The 23580-nt window shown below is 34.6% G+C and overlaps 1 protein-coding gene across 1 annotated transcript; it reads left to right on the forward strand.

Moving 5' to 3' along the window:
• Nucleotides 1-1299: 1299 nt before the first annotated feature.
• On the forward strand, nucleotides 1300-17820 carry LOC133295934 (uncharacterized). Its single transcript, XM_061494868.1, has 8 exons — nucleotides 1300-1492; nucleotides 2118-3463; nucleotides 3530-4055; nucleotides 4141-4195; nucleotides 5491-5639; nucleotides 6523-6597; nucleotides 7212-7340; nucleotides 17481-17820. The coding sequence occupies exons 1-8, from the start codon at nucleotides 1424-1426 to the stop codon at nucleotides 17568-17570; spliced, it is 2439 nt and encodes an 812-aa protein (XP_061350852.1). The 5' UTR covers nucleotides 1300-1423; the 3' UTR covers nucleotides 17571-17820.
• The last annotated feature ends 5760 nt before the right edge of the window (nucleotides 17821-23580 follow it).

Raw genomic sequence — 23580 nt, forward strand, 5'->3', positions numbered from 1 at the left:
ATAATGGGTGGTAAAGGTGGCTAATGGCAAGTAGTGACGGTTGGTCAATGACAATTGTTGACCCTCATATGGCTAATAATGTTCATAGGGGAAGAGCATAAGGTTATATTTGAAATGAGGAATGTGATATTTGCTATCTTACCTTCTACTTTCCTAACCCGAGTCCCCTTTTATAACCCCAAAGTCGCCTTCGGCATCTAGGGGTCGTGGATCGACCATAGAACCCTTTTCAAAAAGCAGAACGCATCAGCTATCCGCTCTCAGATTGGACAGTAAGAGTTGGAGAAGAACAATAACTCATTCTAGGATAACTTATCCCATTGTGAACATGATAAAATTAGCTAGTATGATAAGCTCATCTTATCCGATCCTCCTTATTTTATTGACCAAATGGGCGCTAAGATTTTATCTCGTGATTTGTTAATTTATGGAGGACTGGGGTCATCTTAAATAATTCAATTATATTAAATGAGATATGACAATATTAATAACATGTCAAAATAAATGGAATAAAATGGTCAACTCTAAAGGAAACGTAGACATTGAATCCCCGTTATGTGTATGGTTTGAAGAGCTTGCCGTAGAGGCTCACGAGTTAGAGGCTTTTGATGTACTTTTTTGTAGTAGAATGAAATTCTTTATTGGGTGTATTAAAAAACAAAAGCAAATGAAATAATTTGTAGAGAACAATGTTTTTGAAATATATTATTTTAAATAAAGATATAATTAATCAGAAAATAATAAAAACGATAAGGATAGAATGAATGAGCTACATGAAAAAAATAGAACGAACGACTTTTGTAATTTTAATTGATCAAAATGATATTTTATCTTTTTAAGATTCTCTTTAAATAAAAATTTTATACTATCAATTTATGAATCTTAAAAAAAAAAAAAAAAAAAAACTAATTCTATTAGGATAGGCCAATCTTCACATGAGTGTGGGTATAAAACCTCCGACCTGGGCAGGAAAAGTAACGGTAAGATAAAGCCGTAAAGGGAAGTGAATGACAGACCATTTTTTTAATGTATAAAAATATTATTATATGTTGATTTGATAACATAAATTGATAGAGATGTAGATATGGGAAATCTAAAGATTAATATTTATAGGTATTTATGAGGTTAATTTACATTAAAAAAAATGAGATGATTGAAACGGAATCGTAAATCATATTTTGCTATTTAAAACTTAAAATCTTACAAAAAAGAAGAAGAAGAAAAGAAATACCGGTTCATCCGGATGCGGTGGGTTGGGTTTTATTAGTGGCGTCGTTTTAAAAAGACTAAAACCCTTTCGAGCGTTGCCATTCCAAGAAACGCACGAGTGACATTCACAAGGGGGTTTTGTGTTGAGAGTGACAGAGAGACAACGAAGAGAGTGAGTGACACAGAGACACACACAGAGTGTTTGTGTTAAGCCATGGGAGCTCTTGCTTCATTCGTCCCTTGGACTCCCGAGGACGATCTTTTGCTCAAGAACGCCGTTGAGGTTTTTTTTATCCTTTTCACTTATACCTCTCATTCTCCTTTTTAATTTATTATTTACTCTTTGCTTTCGATTTTTCTCTCTTGTTTTCTTGCGCTTCCTTTTCAAGAATCGAAAGCCTCTGTTTCACCTCGCTTTAAGGAATGCCTCTAACAATAATAATAATCGAAACCTTGGAACTCAATAATAATAATAATAGGTCTCTGGCTAGGTACAATTGGCGCCTACATGATTGTTTTCCATGTACTATGGTTTGAAGTTTGAACTGCCTCGTCTGTCATTCACAAACCAGAAATCAGTGTCTCAAGGGATTTTATTTTAGATTACCACCGATGTGTTAACTTATTTATTGCACAGTCCTTTTATTATATTACCTTAGAAAATGATTAAATGTGTATTAATTGGGGTTAACAGTCCTAAAGACAATAAGTCTTTGATATGTTGAAGTCAAAAGTTGCGTGTGTGGGTGTATATCTGAATTGTTGGATGTTTATGCTTGTTTAGAGACAGATAATAGGAGCTCTGAATTGAATAGATTTATGTTGTTTTCTTCTGGTTTTCGTTGTAGAGACAACCATTCCAGGATTCATGTTTAAACTAATCATTATTATTATTTTTTTATTTGCAGGCCGGTGCTTCCTTAGAGTCACTTGCGAAAGGTGCAGTGCAGTTTTCTCGAAAATTTAATTTTAGAGAAATACAAGATCGATGGTATTCTCTCCTCTATGATCCTATCATTTCTGCACAAGCCTCTGGATATATGACAAACTTTGAGCTTTCTGCTTTGCCTCACTCATCAAGGATCGTCAAGTTTGGACATTCAAAAGATCGTAAAATTGATGGTGTTAAGAGGAAAGCTGAAAGTGTTCGCACTTGTTATTATGCTATGCGTAAAAGATTCCGCAATGAAGCTTTTGCTTCCTTGGACTTAAGTTTTCTCGCTGATCAACAAATTGGCAATTATGCAGTGAATGGAAGTGGAAGCGAGCCTTTACCTGAAAACTGTATGACCGAAGGTGCAAACTCGATTCATTTTTCAAATCTTGATCCTGCACACTATGCTTTTCCTGAAAATGTAATGGATGGCTGTGTTGCAACTAATGGAGTTACTGCTCATCCCTTTTACGCTGGAGTTGAGGATCCAATCGAAGAGAATTTCCCCATGGAGCAAAAAATTATACTTAAGGAAGAATCTCAAATTCTTGGAAATAATGTGTCTTTGAATGGAGCCGTTGAGGATGTTCTAAAAGAATTGGCTACAGATAGCTTGAATGGAGACGATAGTTTAGATAGAATGCCTTTGTCTGCATTTAATCATATCAACAATGACCCTGGAAATTTGTGTTCTGTGTTTGATGGAAATCATGTATTTGATTCACCCAAGTTAGAGTGCGGAACATCATTTAACACCTTACAGTTATCTCCACTTCCTGAAATGCCAATCTGGAGAACAGATGAGAGCATTCAAGAACCCGATATGCCATGTGATGGTTTTGAAGACTCCATTGCTTGCGGGGATGCTTATCTGGCAGAACTGTCCAATTCTCTCTTGAACTTCAGTGATGAGGAAGAACTCTATCTGATGGACCTTGATGGAAAAGATGGGATTGACAAGTCTTTTTATGATGGTCTGAGTTCACTTTTACTGAATTCTCCAAATGGTGTTAGTCCAGATCAGATACCTGAACAGGCTGAAACCGGGTCGTTAGTCACCTCACAGGCACATGTTACAAATCAGTCAGTTTCATGTCATGCAGAAGTAGATGACAATCCAGGGTTGCACTCTAGTGGTGTACAAGTTGTTCACAAAATACATTTCCAAATGCCATCTTCTGTCTCAGCTAAAGACCCTCTATTTCCTGAACTAATTAATGGAGTTATTTGCTGTACATTAAACACTGAGGACCCAGAAGTTCCATCCAATGATGATGTTTTCCTACCCTTTGATGTGCCTCCTTCAACATTTTCCTTTTTGTCTAAATCAACTTTTAAAGAATCCAACAAACCAATTTCATCATCTTTTCAGGATTATGGATTCAGTAACCATAGAGCTAGTGAAAGAGATAAATTGTTGATGCATGTAGAACAGAAAAGCCCCGTAGAATCTCATGCATCTTCTCAGATGATGGGATCTCCTTGCTTCCCGGGACCTGTGGATGATTTTAAGGTAAAATGTGAGTTTACCAATAGTCATGCATCACACAGAGTGTCTAGTAGTGGTGGCTTTGGTGAAAATAATTCAGTAAACACAACCAATGCTCTTATGCATGCAAATCCCAAGGAAGAGGCTAGCAATGTTGGCTCGGTAAAGCATCTAAGCAATCATGTGACAAATTCTTTCATCAAGAAACCAGCCCTCGGTTCTAATGATTTCAGAAATCATCCTCAAACTAATGGCTTTAACATAAAACTGGAACAAGATGTAGCCTTGCCACTTCAAGATCATCAGTTGCAACATGCTGAAGCGGGATCCTCTGATGTTCTTGAGTCAGAGCTGGTGGATGAGGAAGTGCAATATATAGAGAGTGATGATGATGTTCCTTATTATTCTGACATAGAGGCAATGGTAAGGCTTGTTGCATTGAACTTTTCAGTCAACAGTTAGCTTTACCTTATTCATAACTGTTGCTATTCTTTCTTCCCTCCTACAGGTACTTGAGATGGACTTGGATCCTGATGATCAGGTTTTGGATTATAATGAGGAAGGTATTATGCCGACATGAATCTTGATAATTTTTTCTTGCTCTGTGTTATTTGTCATCCTTTTTTTTCATTTATTGGAGAAGAGATACCTAGTATGAATTAATGACCCAACCAAATAGCATTCTATTTCTTGTTGATTTTTGGATGCTGCCTCATGGTATGGGAGCATGCTTCAGTTACTTGGGCAGCTTATAGCCTCTCAGGGCTCAGTTTGCTTCCTTATGGTTGCCTTTCTTTTTTACTAGATGTCTTCATACATTGCTAAATAAAGATAAAATGTGGTAGACCATTTTTATTTTTATTTATTTATTTTTGGTTGGGGGGGGGGGGGGGGGGAGTTTTTTTTGGGGTTTTTTGAATTCCAAGAGGTTGCAAAATTTTAATGCTTTTTCCAGTGATTTTCAGTTATTAGGTAAAACTCCAGAAGCTTTATTATAGTACAACTTACATGCTGTTATGTTATTGTCATAGTTAAAAGATGCATATGTTTCGTTATGGTCCAGTTTTGCCATTGGGGTGGGTTTTGACTTGTGCTTTGTGGACCAGACTTTATGTCATCATATTTTATGTGCGATCATGGATTCTGCTAGTCAGTTGCTTAATATATGGATTTTGTGGAATATTTACCAAATATATGCATAGCATCTGCATGCTTTTGTGTGCGTGTGTTTGCCTTGATCAACTTATATCCATCAAATATGCTTGTTCAACTCGTTTATTATTTTGATTACATTCTTTATATTAAATATATCTAAGATCAATGATATCATATTAATCTTCATTGTTCCTTCCACTGTATTTTCTTTTATTATAGCCTGACAATGTATATTCTTGTTACTATTTAGTATCAAGATGTAAAGAACCACTTCAACTCAAAACCTTAAGGTGTTGGGTGAGGGCCTTTTTAATTGTTTATATTATTCTCTAACAAGAGATCTACATGAGGAAACTACGCAAGCTATCGTAAGGCTGGAACAGGGTGCTCATTCTTGTTTGCAGAAAGCCATTTGCTTCACATGGATCATGGATTCTGCTAGTCAGTTGTTTAATATATGGAATTTGTGGAATATTTACCAAATATGTGCATAGTGTTTGCATGCCTTTGTTTGTGTGTGTATGGTTGCCTTGATCAACATATCCAATAAATATGCTTGTTTAACTCATTTATTATTTTAATTAAATTCTTTTGTGCTAAATACATCTAAGATCAATGATTTCATATTAATCTTCATCGTTAAATCTTCTATTCTATTTTCTTTTATTATATTCTGACATTATATATTCTGATTACTTTTTAGTATCAAGGGATGAACACGAGCAAACTGCACGAGGTATCCCAAGATTGGAACAGGGTGCTCATTCTTGTATGCGGAGAGGCATTGCTTCACACGGAGCATTTGCCGTTTTATATGATCGCCACTCAAGGCATTATATTAAGAAACCTGAGGTATTTGAGCACGTAAACTCCTTATTGATCTACTTATCATCCGAGAGTTTTCCTTTGATTCTTTTTCGAATATTTAAAGCATAACAAGCACATGTTATTTTGTGTAATAACTTTGCTACCGCTAAAAAATCTCACATGCATATTGTGTGTGTGTGAGTATATATATATATATATATATATAGGTACAGTACACACATATATTTGGTTGTTTTATTTAGATTGTGTTTCTGACTGGAGGCAGAGTGATCTATAGCATAGTAGTTAATTGCTCCACGAGCCGCGTCGTATTGGCGTTACGGTGTCTCGTCGCAAGAAACCGTGCCACGCCGCACCGGAACGCAATAGCGGTCATTGCTATCATATTTGTGGCCAAATCGTGGCCATATTGCTTTCTTAAGACTAAATGTCAATTTTGTCCTAAATTTAAATGTGTTAACAAAATTTCTAAGGTTTTTTTAGTCTATCTGCATCTCTCTCTGTCACTTTTGCTATCTCTGCCTTTAAAAAATGTTTTTTTTTTGTCATTATTTGTGTCATATATCTATTCCGCTATTTCTGCAATCGCAACCGCAACCAGCTATAGCGTTTTTCGGGGTTGGCCGCGACATGCCGCAATCCGCATTTGATAACTTTGATCTATAGTTGTGCTTATGGTTTGATTTTATGACAAAAACAATCAAGGAAGTAGTAGTTGTCAGTTGTGCTTATGTTTTTTGTTTTTGTTTTTATATTTGAAAGAGTAAAGGTGTTGTTGATGTTGATGTTGATTTGAAAGAGTAAAGATTTTATGTGAATGTGTGATAGAATCTAACTGAAATTGATTGTACAAATTAATTTAAGACATTTGACAATGCTTTTAAGGATGGATTCATTCGTCCTGCAGGTTTTACTTGGACGGGCAACAGAAGGTGTTTCCGTAGATATTGACTTGGGAAGAGGAGGAATATCCCGACGTCAGGTTAGTTATATTTCCCAACTTTGACTTAAATGTTCATGTCACAGCAACTTTTTTGCTGTATTTTCATTGATTCCGATAAAGACATGCATAATCTACTTCTCATTTTCAAATTTGAACGACACAGTGTTCCCATAAAGAAATCAGTTATATTGTTCTAATCACCTCAATATGCTTTTTATAAAATAAAGTAACTCTTTACTCGGTCTTACTCATGGGATCATATGGATCGTACCTAAAACGGCCTTTTTCTCCAAAATTTAGCTTCAAAGAGAAGTCAATTTCTTGTTAAGAATCTTTTGGAGCAAGAATTATGAATAGATACTATTTATAATAGTGTATGAAGGACCTATGTATGCTCAAATGCATCAGGGTTATTCATCTGATGATAGGGTCAAAGTTTCTAGTTGTTGCGTGCATACTGTAATGACCATTCTACTTAAAATGTTCGGCTGATATACTATAAATTCAAATGTTAGGAAGTTTTTATTATTATTTTTTTAATTTGTAGTTTGTGACATTATAAATTGGGTTGTATACGTCTGGGTATTGTCTTCACCACCAAATACAAGTTGACTTCAACATATTAATTATGCTTTCCACTTGCTAACTTTTAGGCAATTATAAAGATGGATAAAGATGGATCTTTCTACATTAAAAACTTCGGCAAGAGTTCAATCCTGGTAAATAACAATGTAGTGCACACTGGTCAATGTCAAAGACTACATTGCAATTGTCTGATTGAGGTATGGTCCTATAGCTCTCCTTTCAAATTTGGTTGATTAGCACAAGTGGCCTCATTGAGAATTATCTAATAGGAAGTGATTTTTTTCTTTTAAAAACAATGGAGACTAGCTCCCTACAGGCACAAAAAAGTGCAGAAACTAAAAGATAAATCATAAATCTAGAGTTTCGCAAAAGCACGGAACCTCTAGCCCAAACTCTAACACCCCGTATATATCCGGTGATGTTATCATACTATCGTATTAAGCAGCGCTTAATTAAAAATGCGGAATATCTTTTTCTTTTCAATTATGATGTCATTATCATTACCAATTTGCTTATTAATCAGTTAATAAAACATTGCCTGTATGCAATTGCAATAAAACAGCTAACTGAAAATACCTCATAACATAGATAATAAAAGTGTGGCTCTAGTCACGGAACTACAACAACGTAGACCGGACCATCCAACAGTTTATACAACTCCAATCTAAAAGTACTAACATAAAGTGTCATGGACAATCCCCATGCTCACTCAAATAAGGCAACACGCCCAACATCAGTCTCAACAACAACATAATCATAAATAGCGGAAAACATAAACAGCATCTATATCCAGTCATGACAGCAATACAACATAATATCATCAACTAAGCTCTGGCCTCCTGCCGCCAGAGGCATTAGTCACCAAACTACCGGAACCTGAAATAAGCATTCCCCAAACGTGGGGTGAGATCTCTAAACAAGAAATCTCAGTAAGACAAGGGGTCCTCAAGGATCTTCCACCCCAAGCTCACTTACATGTGCAATATAAGTTTAAAAGCAGTTCATCAATATCATTTCTAAAACAGTGCAATGCAGCAGATAATCATGCCATGTGTGTCAATTCTATTCTACTGGCCAGAGAAATGCAGGATTTATATACGTCTAATACCCACAAATAGTGCAAGACGCTACTTGCATCCACCCCGGATCCGTCTTGTATGACGCTACATACTCAGGCTTACCGTCAAGATGGAACAACACATGCATATTAAAAGCCATTACACATAAAGCTCAACAGCATTTCAAAATATCCAAAGCATGTAACACAGCATGTATATAACCAGATCCCCATGGGACATGGTGGAACCACAACATGGCTAAACCGAGGACACGAAAGCTTACCTTGTAAGCTACTATCCAATGCCAAGAGTCCACACAAGTTCAAGGCCCACAAACAGCACAATCACAATCTGCCCATGCCATAATAATCATCAATAATCATTGCAGAAAATCAGAATCCAAACATGTTTCCGTTTTTATTTCCTATTAATTAGGATTGATTATGATTGATTAGGATTGATTGTGATTGATTAGAATTGATTGTGATTAGGATTGCTTAGTCATCGCTTTGTCATTTTTAGCGATTCTTTCTTGTATAAATACTCACTCATGTAAATTATTCAAAATCAATATACAGAAACTTCTTTTCAATATGGTATCAAGAGCGGGTTCGTTCCTACCCTAATTCAAATCTGAAATAACCATCCAAACACTTCCATCACCGTCAAACACCTCCTAAACACCTCATTGAATCTGTCCAACACAGAAACCTAGTCTACTGACCTCCGATCAAGAAAGTGAGGTGACCATTCGACTCAGAAGGATCCGACGAGTCGACCGCCGCTGGACCCATCGCCGTCCACCGCCGCACGCGCAGCCACGCGCCGTCACACGCGCGGCCAGTTTCCGGCGCGTGAGCTCCACGCGCCGCCTTCCCAACGTCTTTTTCCGCCGCGACTTGCACAGACCTTCTCGCCGGCTTCTCCCTTTCCTGTTCCAGAGGTCAGATCAAAAATTTACAAAACTTGATTTTTCATCAACGGTCAACCCTTCTCTTTCTATTCATGGCTTCCTCAAAACACTCTTCCTCTTACTCTGATGGTGTCTTTCTTAGCAAGACTAAGTTTGAACAACTTCAGAGACTTTTGACTCAACCTCCTAAGGCCACTAGTCATGTGGTCCAGCAAGGTACAGCTTTCCATGTTGATAGTCAAAATCATTGGATCATTGATTCTGGAGCCTGATCATATGACAGGTAATCTTGGCTTGTTTTGTTCATACACTCCATATTCTGAACCTTCTCGGGTCAAGATCGCCGATGGCAGTTTTTTCCAGATTGCGGGACACGGAACCATTAAACTTTCTGAGCTGATTACTTTGACATCAGTTCTTTATGTTCCTTCTCTGACTTGTAATCTCATTTCTATTAGCAAGCTCACCTCTGAGTTGCATTGCTTTGCTAAATTCTTTCCACATGGTTGTGTTTTTCAGGAACAGGACTCGGAGAGGATGATTGGCAGTGCTAGAGAGGATGGTGGACTTTACTACTTTGAGGAGGATGTGACTCATGAAGCTGTTTTCGTAGAAAAAAACTCTATGTTTCCTTTTGATTCATGTAATGATGTTATGATGTGGCATCGTAGGCTAGGCCATCCAAATTTTATTTATCTTCAGAAGTTGTTGCCAAACTTATTTATTCATAAAAGTCCAAGTTTGTTTTCTTGTGATATTTGTCAACTTGCCAAGCATACTCGTGCTCATTATCCTTCTAAAGTTCACCATGACTCTTCCCCATTTTCCTTAATTCATAGTGACATATGGGGTCCAGCCCGTGTTAAAAATATTTCAGGTACTCGATGGTTCATTACCTTCATTGATGACCATTCTCGAGTCTGTTGGGTGTATCTTCTAAAGGATAAGTCCGATACTGCATCCGTGTTTAAAAAATTTCATGCCATGGTTCAAACCCAATTCCAAGTTGCTATACAAATTCTTCGTACAGATAATGGCAAAGAGTATTTTAACTCTATTCTTGGGGAATATCTTTCCCAACATGACATCCTTCACCAAAGCTCGTGTCCTGACACACCCCAACAAAACGGAGTTGCGGAAAGAAAAAACCGACATCTCCTTGAAGTTGCTCTCCTTGAAGTTGCTCGGGCTCTTATGTTTACCACGAGTGTTCCTAAATATCTTTGGGGAGAAGCAGTTCTCACTTCCTCGTATCTGATAAATCGAATGCCATCTCGCATTCTGAAATTTCAGTCTCCTCTTTCTAGTCTTGTTCGTATCTTCCCTTCCTTCCGAGGTGTCTCCTCCTTACCTCTCAAGTTATTTGGTTGCGTTGCATTTGTCCATATTCCCTCCCATCAACGGTCTAAGCTTGATCCTAAGTCTCTCTAGTGTGTCTTTATTGGTTATTCTCCTACTCAACGTGGCTATAAATGTTATTCACCCTCTCTTCGTAAGGTCTTTGTCTCTATGGATGTCACTTTTTCTGAAAATGACCCTTTCTTCCCCTCGACTTCTCTTCAGGGGGAGATGGGAGTAGATGAAGATTAGTCATGGGAACCTACTGATGCCACGGTATTACCTCTAATTTTGGAAACAGGGGGAGCTACAGAATCCTCACCATCAGGAGCCTCCTCAAAATGGGGACAAGTTTATAGCAGGCGAAAGCCTCCTCAAAGTGTGAATAACCCAGAGCCTCTACACTGCCAGGATTCTGAACCATGTTCTAGTTCCAGCACCCCAATACTTGAGTGTCATGGTGAAAATGATCTACACTTGCCCATTGCTCTCAGAAAAGGTACTCGATCTTGTACTACTTATCCTATTTCTAATCATATTTCATATGGAAAGTTGTCCCCAGGGTTTCGTGCTTTCAATACTATGTTGGATAGTACAAAGATACCGAGAAATATACATGAGGCTCTCAATGATCAAAAATGGAGGGATGCTGTCTTTGAAGAAATGAATGCTTTAAAAAGAAATGGAACTTGGGAGATAATGACCCTACCCAAAAGAAAACAGGCAGTAGGATGCAAATGGGTGTTTACAATAAAATTCAATGCAGATAATAGCATCAACAGATACAAGGCAAGATTGGTTGCAAAAGGGTTTCACTCAGACTCATGGGATAGATTATCATGAGACTTTTGCTCCGGTTGCTAAAGTTAATACCATCCGAGTTCTCTTATCTCTTGCTGCCAATCTAGATTGGCCTCTGCAACAGTTAGATGTGAAGAATGCATTCCTAAATGGTGACTTACATGAAGAAGTCTATATGGATCCTCCACCTGGTTTTGAAAAGGGAAATGGATCAGTGTGTAAACTAAAAAAGTCTCTATATGGATTGAAACAGTCTCCCAGAGAATGGTTCGACAAATTCACACAAGCAGTCAAAAGAAGAGGCTTCATTCAAGCACAGACTGATCATACTCTCTTCCACAAACACTCTAAGGATGGTAAAATTGCTATTCTTATTGTATACGTAGATGATATAATTCTTACAGGTGATGATATTGAGGAATTGAACACCTTGAAGAAATTTCTAGCAGCTCAATTTGAACTCAAAGACCTTGGCACTCTCAAATATTTCCTTGGTATGGAAGTTGCTAGGAGCAAAACAGGCATCACTCTAACACAAAAAAAATATGTTCTAGATCTTTTGTTGGAAACAGGAATGTCAGGGTGTAAACCTGCTGAGACACCTGTGGAACCTAATACCAAGTTAGGTATTGAAGATGGGAATAAGGTGGATAAAGAACAATATCAGCGATTGGTTGGTAAACTAATCTACTTATCTCATACGCGTCCTGACATTGCCTTTGCGGTGAGTATGATTAGTCAATTCATGCACTCACCCAAGGAGAAGCATCTTAGTGCAGTCTATAGGGTGCTTAGATACCTCAAGAATACTCCAGGAAGAGGATTATTCTTTAAAAAGGGGTATAAAAGGACAATTGAAATCTACACTGATGCAGATTGGGCAGGCTCATCAGTAGACAGGAGATCTACATCAGGCTATTGCACCTATGTGTGGGGAAATCTTGTTACTTGGAGAAGCAAAAAGCAAACAGTGGTTGCAAGAAGTAGTGCTGAAGCAGAATTTCGAGCTTTATCTCATGGAGTTTGTGAAGGAATCTGGTTGAGAAGACTTCTTCAAGAGTTGAAGATTTCATATTCCCTACCAATAAAACTATATTGTGACAACAAGGCAGCTGTTAGCATTGCTCAAAATCCTGTGCATCATGATCGAACAAAGCACGTGGAAGTTGATCGTCACTTCATCAAAGAAAAATTAGATGATGGAAGTGTGCGTTTGATATATGTTCCAACCAAAGAGCAAACGGCAGATATCCTTACCAAGGGCCTACACCGTCCAGCATTCGAAGACTTGATTGGCAAGTTGGGAATGATCAATATTTACCTCCCAACTTGAGGGGGAGTGCAGAAAATCAGAATCCAAACATGTTTCCGTTTTTATTTCCTATTAATTAGGATTGATTATGATTGATTAGGATTGATTGTGATTGATTAGAATTGATTGTGATTAGGATTGATTAGTCATCGCTCAGTCATTCTTAGCGATTCTTTCTTGTATAAATACTCACTCATGTAAATTATTCAAAATCAATATACAGAAACTTCTTTTCAATAATCATAGCTCAGATTACACTAAGTGATTAAGTCTTTCTTACTCATTTTAACTCATTACATGTTGTTTCTGCAGGAAGTATTCGAATACTCCACGAGTAGTATTTGAATACTCCAGCTTTCCAGAAAGTATTCGATTACTTTCACTTAAGTATTCAAATACTCACCAGTATCCGAATACTTAACCCCCCAGTATCCGAATACCTTAGTATCCGAATACTAAACTTTACTGTATTCCAGTATTCGAATACTCCTTCAAAGGTAACCGAATACTTTGCTTCCCAGAAAAGTATCCCAATACTCCAGCAAGAGTATTCGACTACCTGATGAACAAGTATTCGAATACTACACGAAAGGTATTCGAATACTTCTTCCACAGAATGCAGAAATTCGAGCCAACTTCTGCATAATCCCAAATTTAAGGGTCCAAACGCGATTGGGAGTCCAATGACTCCCTAAACAGATATAATCCAACATGTTATGAACCCAGAAACACATTCCTTTATTCAAATGGTTAAAGTTTCCCTTTTTAATTGATTAAACAAGCTTAAACCCTCAAAAAGAACATAGGATGATCATGAATACCTCCAAGAGGTTTAAACTCAGAAAAGACTCCTCCTTGGAGCTCCCAACACAGCCCCACAGCACTGCACACAAAGGTACACGAATTGACACCTCAAGCTAGTGTCTTTCTCCACAAAGCACACAACTTGGAGCACAAGAATGCCACTACGAAGTGACTAACCCCTCAAACTCAGAAAACAGCCCTCAACACAGCCAAACAGTGGCCAAACTCAGAACAATAGCCCCCCACTCAACCCCAAAGGTGACTCACACACACCCAAGTGTTTAGAAGAAGAGAAATGGAAGAGGAAGCTTCAAAGTTCACCAAATGGAGCACAAGGCAATGGAACAGTAGCAAGGGACTCACCAGCCGCCTAAGTCACGTAGGAAAATAAGGGTCTAGGGCTTTGTGCCCAATAATAAGGGTATATATAGCCACATACCCACTTAACACACAGTATAAGCAGAAATAGCTACGCTTATCATTTTAATCCCAAACTTAGGATTCTTAACCTACTCAATTTACAAGAATTAACATATTTTTCTTATATTTTTCCGAGCACCTTTCCTGTACGCGCTTTTCAAAGTCAGTACCGGTTTCTAGCACCAGATCTCATTATTTGGACTTGAAACTCGTTTTACAAGTCCTACATATTATTCTAGTAATTATCAGGCACTTATTATAATTTTCCGGGATACTTTTTCGGTACACATTTATACCGACTAGCAGAACCGGTATCTGCACTTTTCTTCCGAAAAATGACTTTCAGCATTCTTAATCACTTACTATAATTATTAAAGCCTCGTAATAATTATTAGGGTCAATTATGGAATCATTTCCTATTTTCTCATAATTTATTAATTAAATTCCTTAATTAACGGTGCGGGTTCTTACACAAACCCATTTCATTTTACCTCTCAATTCATGTATAGCAAGAATTTAAGGAGGAGGATTTTGGGGGAGAGAAGATACGAGTGAGATTTGGTAATTTTTTTATGCATGCCTTAGTGAGCTATCAATATCGTAATTTGTATTAAAAACTAATACCCTTAGGATAACTACTGATAATATAATGTAGCTAATTTTAAACAACTATGAAAAGGATAAACTATTTTTATAACTGTGGGCCCTCTTGGAAAGACTTTTTATGCCTTGCTTATTTTAGGACTTTTTTCAAAAACTAAAGCTATTTTGCATTTGGGTGTAGTATTTGAAAAACACTTTTAACTAAATATATTATTTGAATGTTAAATTAAAAAGCATTTTTTATGTATAAAATTACTAAAATAGACATATTACTAAAATGGACATGTGAAAACAAATCAAGGGAGCAAATTTGGAAGTGGTGGTGGTGGGTTGTGGTGGTATGTGTGGTGGTTGGGTGGTAGTGATAGAGGTGGATGTGATGGCAGCGACAACGATGTAATTGTCGTGGTGGTGGCGGCGACGACGACAATAATGGTATGTGTGGTGGCGGGGTGGTAGTGACGGGTGGATGTAGTGGTAGCAATGATGATGTGGTAATAATGGTAGGTGTGGTGGTGATAGCGGCGGAGGTGACATTGGTTGAGGTTGGGGTTGAGGTTGTGGCAGCAGGGGCAATGGTGGAAGAGGAGGTGGTGGGGATGACGGTGGGGGAAGATAGATTGGTCGGGGTAAATTTGGATTTTGAAAAAAATAATTAGTCTTTGACTTCTGTTTTTTTTTTGAAGCCATAAATTTTAGCTTCAAGAAAAGAACAGGTTTTTGGCTCTCTTTTTTTAACTTCTTTTTTTAAAAGTAAATATCCAAACATTTGTTTGTAACCAGAAGGACTTCTTTTTTTAAAAAAAGAAACAGCTTTTAGAGAAAAAAAACTCATCCATAAAGGCTTTAACTAGGATATGGATAAATTTGTGACACAACATTCCCTTCCTCAGGAAGACACGACTTGTCCTCAAATTGAGACGTGGCCTGAGTATGGGTCCGGTGCTACAGGCTCGTGTTGCAAAGACCCTCCAAATATAAAAGGGTTGGGCAGCTTTTGCATCAATTCCCGTTGACAAATTTCTCGTCGCCAGTGAAGGATAGTCCTTTTGCAACTATGGATAAGACAATGTAACTAATTTTAAACAACTAAAGTAAAGATAAACTAATCTATTAACTAACAATTTGGATAAGAATAAACTTCTGTACGACATAATGTCTGCCTTGCACTTTCTATCGTTCCCTCTTATATTTCCATTTCTCCCCAACTGAATTCCCACCTCTCACTATTCGTTACCGGCTCTGCATTTGGTTAGGCTTTAAATTTATTCCTATTCTGTCCTCGTTAGCCTTGTGTGTTTACTGTTTATCCTTTTACTTCACATCCCCTTCCTTGATGCATACAACTCAACAATAGGGGTCTATCATTATCATTTCATACCAAGTAAATCAGATATGATTGGGTGCCATTACGATTTACTAAAATATGAAGATGCTATCTTAGCATGTCATAACATTGAGCCTTAGATTATGAATTTAACTTGCGTATCCTATTGGTTTCTGCAATTGGCATTACAGCATCTTTATTTTTTTTATGTAGTAGGCAAATGTAAGGGTTTCACGGAATTTAATTTTGGAGTTGATGTATGGTGGATAGTGTTCATTATCCTTGCTAACGCTTTTTCCTATTTGTCAGTGTAGTTAGTTAAGTAACTTCCTACTTCAATTTGACCAGATATCCTTATGGGACCGTTTGGTAGAAGGAAAATTTTAAATTCTCAGGAAATTCACATTGGGAATCCTAGTTACCATGTTTGGTACAAGGATTTTTAAATTTTTCTGGGAAAATGAGATTCTTGGGAATTAATATTGTGAATAAGAATCTTATGAAGGTAGATGGTATTCTTGGATTCTCACCTGATGGAAATTTTTTACATAATTTATAGGACATAAATAACTCTGCTTTAATATTTTTATGACTAAAATACTTTCTCTTGTTAAAACCTTAGCCGTAATACTCTGCTTTACAAAATCGTGGGTTCCTCTTTTCTTTTTTACGATGCTTGTATTGGGTTCCTCTTTGCTTTACACCGCTGCGCTCCGGTGACCTTTTTGTGACATATTAGAATTTTTTTCAAAAATTAATCAAATATTAGTTTTGTAAAATCAGCTCACATTTCCATGAATCACTGACAATCAACCAAACATAGAATCACGAAACTTGAGTTAATATTCTTCGGAATATTTTGGCTTACCAAATAGCTTTTTGGTAATATTTTTGGGAAATTCACTTTCCCAGCATATTCCCAAGAATCGTGATTTTCCAGAATAAATAAATTTCTCCTCTGCGAAAGGGCTGTGGGCTGTGTATATGACTCACAAGATGTCATTTAAATTACTTGTATTAATAGGAAATGTGAATTCTTTGTTGAGTTTATATAGTTTGCTCCCTGCAAGTCTGAAATAAATTATGGAGTAAAGTCTCTTTTGGGTCCCTAACAAAAATCATGGTCTCCACTTTCGTCCCTTACAAAAAAAAAAGTCAATTTTTGATCCCTTTACAATTTCAGTTTTTTGAAAATGTGATCTCTCAAAAATTCAATTTAGTCCCTAAAAAAGGACTAAAATTGATATATATTTTTTGTAAGGAATGAAAGTGGAAACTTTATTTTTTGTTAGGGACCAAAAGAGACTTTACTCTAAATTATAAATGGTTTATTTTGCAGTCGAGGGGCATGCCATTATGCTTGCGAACGCTTTTTCCTATTTGTTAGTGGAGTTAAGTACTTCAATTTCATCAGATATCCTTTAACAGGAATATAAAAACATGCCATTATAAGAATGACACATGTTACAGATTATGTTATGTCAATCCCATCCCTGCTTTTTTGTAGCAAGTCTGTTTTGGTTTATAAAATGATTGAATTTATAAACTGGATATAGAATTTCATTGTACAAACTGAATATTGAAGTGGAATTTGTTGTAATTGACTACCTTTTTTTTTTTGGGAAGGATGGGGTGGCTGTGTATACTAACAAGATGTCATTTAAATTACTTGTATTAATAGGAAATGTGAATTCTTCGTTGAGTTTCTGTAGTTAACTTCCCACAAGTCTGAAATAAATTATAAATGGTTTATTTTTGCAGTTGAGGGGCATGCCATTCATATTTGAGATAAGTCAAAGTCGTGTGGAACAGTACCTGGATCATATTACTGACAACTCGCAGACCTTTTAATGTCAATTGTAAATGATAGCAAGAGGCCCACTAACACAGAAGGTGCTTATTTTTACTGCACTTTTCTGATTTTTGGTAAGGAGTGACTGCTGTTGTATGTCAGCCTTTAGTGGTGGACTTGTGTTTCCCTGGAATGGACTTCTTGCCCACGAAAGTAGATAATTCTTCAACCCAAAATTTTTGTAATATGGCTAACTATCCCAACCTTGAAAATCTTGTTGTCAAGCCATTGACGAATCTGAATCTCATTACTGCCCTGCATGTTGCAAGTTAAGGATGAATACTCTTTGAAACAGCGTTCTGTTTATTTATTGATTTATCTTTAAGCACTTTAGCCCTTTATTGACTTCGGAAGTGAAAACAACGATCTGATCTGGTAGTTGAAAAATACTGCTTTGGATTTGAGATTGGGTAGTTTTGCCACAAGTAATTAAATTACCATTACAATAATTATGTCTCAATTTTCAAATCTTTTACAAATCGTGGAGAAATCCTTCTACAGGTGGAGGAACTTTTTTTTTGTTTTCTTCTAAAAAGACTCATTTCTGAGTGTAATCTAATAGTTATGTTGTACCAACTCCGACACGGCACTCTTACACGTTAATTTTAAAAAATATTAGATTTTCATATGTTAGGACATATTTTGTTATTAAATAATATTTTTAATTTATGTAGTGTATATTATATTTAATATTTAATAATTTAACAAAAAAATGAAGCTAAATTTATAATATCCAACAATTTTTACAAAGAAATATAAGATATTTCAAGTATTTATATTAAATTCAATAAAATAGTAATCAAAATTCACCAAATCTAATAGTTAGAATTAAAAATGCAACGTAGCGTAATTTTTGAATTCTTTTTTGAGTCTCCAGTATTGTAGTGTCGGTGAGTGTCAGACACAGTACGTCAGATTTTTTGAAGTGTCGGTGCATAATAGTCTAACAATCGTGTAATCTTTATATTTCTTTATTGGTTCTCTGCTTTAACTACTATTTCATTCTGAAATTCATACTAAACTCTGATCTTTTTCTCCATTTGGAATTAAACTATCCACTAATTGTCTTTCAAGGCATGTTTGGTATGATATATAAGGTCTGATAATATAAACTTATATTATACATTATGACATTTTTAGTTATTTAGTGTGACCATCGTATAGTATAATCTTATACAGCATAACTTCTGACTATATCAAAATGATGTATAACTTAATCAGACCTAAGGGCTTGTTTGGTGTATAGGATAGGATAATACATGATAGTATAAAATCTGATAGTATAAGACCTGATTGTATTAGTTCTGATTAAATTTTAATACTATTCAATATTTGGTATGATATTGTATAAGATAATGTATTGTATAAGATAATACTATCTACTATTTGTTAATGCATTTTATAATAATAGATAGGATAAAAATAAATATTTTTGACAATTTTTTTTTTTTTTTTTTAATTAAACGACACAATACATACAAGGAGAAATTGGACGACGAAACGAAAAATATTGTAGGAATCAAATTCAAATTTCAAATTGAAGTTTTACTTTAATTTTGAAGTGCATATTGGTTGTATATTTTTAATTTTTAATTAAAATTGTTTTCATGAAATTAGGTGCAAAAGCTTCAATCATCGCCATCTATGGCAGCCATTGATTAATTTTTCGTTTGCATTCTATTCTATATTATATACACAGACAAGAACGAACCGAAGAAGCGAAGCATGTCAAAAGTCTAGATCCACAATCTTCAATCGGAAGCTCTTGTGGAGGCTGCAGCGGAAAAAGCAGCCATGGTGCGTTGAGGGCGAGCAAAGGCAGGTTCACTTCTATCTGCGTGTGACCACCTCGCCGGTGTCGGTGCTGGCGACAGAGATGGAACGGTTCAGGGAAAGGGAGGTGGGTTTGTGGTGTCTCTGGTGAAAGAAATGCTTGAACAAAAAATAATGAAGGAAGGGGAGGGAGAAGAAAGGGGAACTGAATAATTACCCAAATACATTAATCTTTTATTAGGCCTAATTTCACCCTTCAAGACTTAATTAAATTATTCATAATTTTAATGTATTAAGAGATTCTACTGTATAACAACCTTGTCCTATACAATGATCACACCAACAAAGGGTGTCAAATTAGGCTTGATAAAAGGTTGATGTATTAACATTGCTGACCAATACAATTATAAAAAATTAATATATTATTTCAATATATAATATTAAAATAAAAATTTATTTTTAATATATTAATTTTTAAAATATTGGAGATTTTTTTATTATAAAAATCAATATATTTTTTGGACATGCTAATCAATAAATTTTTATAAAAATTAATATCAAATGACATATTCGAAAAAAATTATAATATCTTTATTAAAGGGTATTTTTGTTAATAATATTTATTTATATCCTATTTAGTATTATACAGTGCATTATAAAATACTGTATAATATTATTCTATATAATACATTATCTTATACAATATTATATTAATCGCTGGATAGTATTAAAATTTAATCAAATTTTGTACCATCAAACTTTATACTATTAAATTTTATATTATTAAACTTTATCATATATTGTAAACCAAAGATGCTCTTAGTAAAAAATTACTTAAATATCCATTTTTTTTAACCCGTTGGCCTCCGTGGGTGGTGCGAAGTTATGGTTGGTTGTTGTTCATTCAACATAGTATACAAAAATGTTCCATGTGTTCAATCAATACTGTAGGAGTGTGCATGGAGCGGTTCATAATCGATTTTAATAAAAAGCGAACTGAACCAATTTTAAACGGTTTGATTTTCAAATCGAATCGGTTTTTTATTTATTTTTAAACTGATTTTTAATTTTCTAAATCGGTTTGAAACCGGTTCCAAAATCGATTTATGGTTTGTAACCGGTTTTGATTTAAAATCGATTTTAAACGGGTTTTAATTTAGAACCGATTTTAAATGAAAACCGGTTATGAACCATAAACCGATTATCAAGTTCAAAATTAATTTTTTAACAAATTCAAAATCGGTTTTTGTTGAATTGTGCTATTTTTATAAGTAGTCGTTTGTTTCTCCCGTTATAAGTAGCTGAACAACTATTTCTTGCAAGAATCTTCATTGTTTTGGAACTCTCTAAATGAAATGATTTTTATAGAAATTGTTTTACGTTGTTTTGAGAGTGGTTGATAGAAGAACAGTTGAATTATTTTAAAATTATTAAAAAAAAATTGCCAGTTTATTTTAAATAAACCCCTGCGTCTTTCTCATCTTCTCACCAAATAGTATTCCGTTTAGTAAAGTTTATAGTTACGTTATTCAAAGGGTCGTTGTGCACAACAGGGCTAGTGAGTGAAAGCCCAAGCCATATAAAAAGCCCAATAAGCCCATTTGATCATTTTGTAGTGTTGAGACTTGAGAATCTGCACTCTCACTCTGCAACAAACCAAAAACAATGGCTTCCAATTCCAAATCGGGGACGTTTCTGGAACGTTACGGTTATGATTCTCTGTTGGCATTAGCTGCTTTCTATGTATTCATGGTGCCTTGCAATGGACATGATAAAAGATAATAATTATTTAATCTTTAATTGCAGAGGAGTTTGGTTATAATCATGAATAATCAATTATTTTTATGGTTTGATAAATAACCAGTTTATAAAATAAAATTTAATTTTGTATGAAACCTGTTTTTAAAAATAATCCGTTTTTAAAATGTAGAACAATTTAGTTATGGATTAATTTAATTCTTTTGATATTTTGCACACCCCTACACTGCAGTGAGTATCTCAAATTTTGTTGCCTATTTCCAAGATATTTGCACCCATTTCTCCTCTCCCGCACCTTCTCTTGGAAAATAATTTTAACATTTCTCAAGACAATTGAAAAAATAAATAACCCATCTGATTATTTTTCTCTCCCATACCTCCTTTTTGTCCCTAAAAAAAAAAGAAAGTAAATGTTGCTAGGAAACTCTCAAGCTACCAAACGCCCAACATTTTCGTTTAATAATTTTAACTGGGATTGTTTTTATTTATAATATAATTTTTATAGAGGGTTTTTTTTTTTTCAGAATTCACTATTTTAAATTAAAAAAAAATCTTAGATTTTTATCTTTTTAAAAGTTATCTAACTATTATGAAATTTTAATTTAAAATAAAAATAAAAAGTACTTTTTTATTTTAAAAAACAGATACACACAACTGACTGTTTTTGTATTCAGATTTGTAAGTCAAAGTTTAAAAAAAAAATATTATATAAGAGGAAGGTTATACTTACAACTTTTTTTTACAACCTCTTACAACCATATCTTAATACCGTTGATTTTTGTCAATCAACGGTTATCATTTATTGTGAATTAATAATTAATTAATGAGTTTAATTTGTGAAAATCATAACCGTTGATTGACAGAAATCAACGGTATTAAAATATGATTGTAAGAGGTTATAAAAAAAAATTATAAATATAACTTTCGTCGTTATATAGAGAGTGCTGTAAAAGTGCTTGGTTGCACTCCCCAAAAAATATTTAACTGCTGTCAGAATCAGGCTGGTTAACAAAAGTACCCAACCTACTTAACTCAACCCATACCTACCCCTAGTATCATTAGGGAGCGTTTGGTAAAGAATAAATTTTTTTTTATCCGAAAATCTTGATTTTCAAAAATATAATTGTTATATTCAGTTTACGATAATATTCACAAATTAAAAATTTTAAAAAATTTAATTTTCTGACAATCCCATAAAATGACACGTACTAAACACCCCTTAGGGGCTGTTTGGTACATGAGAAAATTTTGTTTGTCCAGGAATCTCGATTTTCAAAAAATATGATTTTTGCATTCAGCTTATGATAATATTTGAAAATTTAAAATTTAAAAAAATTCAATTTCCTAAGAATCCCTCAAAATCCGGCGTACCAAACACCCCCTTAATGTTTAACTATCTTTGGAATATATATTATATATTAGGGAGCGTTGAATGAAAGTAACTCTCTATTCTTAGTAAAATTTTATAATAATCGACCAAATTTCAGTCTACAACTAGCCTCTTTCTGACGCTATCCATCCCTAAGTAGTACTGCATGGTACACAGACCTAGAAAACAGAAACTGAATAGTTAAAAAACATATTTTTACATTTTAATTTTTTAAAAGTCACCTTTAACTTTTTAAAATTGACCTTTTAACTTGTTAAATTAGCATAATATTTTTTTGAGAGATTATTTTTATTAACCCTACGTCCCTACCAATAAAATAAGAGTTTGATGTTTGTCATTTTAAATGACATAAGTTATATCATTTTAAGAGAGAAATAGACACAAAAAATAAAAAATTATGAGAAAAAATGGGTGATTTTTTCTCTATTAAAATGACAAATACTTTTACCTTTTATTTATCTAGTTTTTACGTAGTGCTATGAAAATTTTCTAGCTAATATGATAACACTAATAAAGTTAACTTTCACGAAATTAATTTAATATTTTAAAAGAACAATTTAGAATGAAAGTTCATTACAAATGAATACAAAAACTGGAAAAAGAAATTAGAGAATAAGTATACATTTTTGTAAACTTTTATAAAGAAATAAGAACAAATGTATTTCAACTTCAACTTTCAACATTTTTGGATTGGGGAGTAACATAACTGAAATCTCAAATTAAGAGCAATAAAAAAAAATCACTGTAATACAATTTTTTAAAATTTAAAATATGAGACTCTGAATTTTTTACGATGATACATAAAAATAAAACTGTAATGTTTAATTGATTTGTTAATGTATTTGTACTTCTGATAAGCTTATATCTTAATAAAACTTTACAAACTTTAACCTCGATAACCATGTTTTTTGTATGCATTGGTCTTATCTAACATGGACCACATTGCTCGAAGTACTGCACTCAGAATTAATGTATTAAATTAAATTATATCTTCTTTTGAGATTCAAAACTTATTCTTAAATATTCACATAAAAAATTCAAAAATTTTAAAATTATTCGTGCATATATTTATTTTAGCTTTTCTCCCA

The sequence above is a fragment of the Gastrolobium bilobum genome, unplaced genomic scaffold (genome assembly GCF_033153095.1).
Source record: "Gastrolobium bilobum isolate Gb01-03AN ecotype WA unplaced genomic scaffold, APGP_CSIRO_Gbil_v1 utg2195, whole genome shotgun sequence".
NCBI lineage: Eukaryota > Viridiplantae > Streptophyta > Magnoliopsida > Fabales > Fabaceae > Gastrolobium > Gastrolobium bilobum.

Coding starts and splice junctions, on each gene's coding strand:
- LOC133295934 (XM_061494868.1), top strand. CDS start 1,424: ATGGGAGCTCTTGCTTCATTCGTCCCTTGGACTCCCGAGGACGATCTT. Junction 4,056..4,140: donor ATTCTGACATAGAGGCAATG/GTAAGGCTTGTT, acceptor TCCCTCCTACAG/GTACTTGAGATGGACTTGGA. Junction 5,640..6,522: donor ATTATATTAAGAAACCTGAG/GTATTTGAGCAC, acceptor TTCGTCCTGCAG/GTTTTACTTGGACGGGCAAC.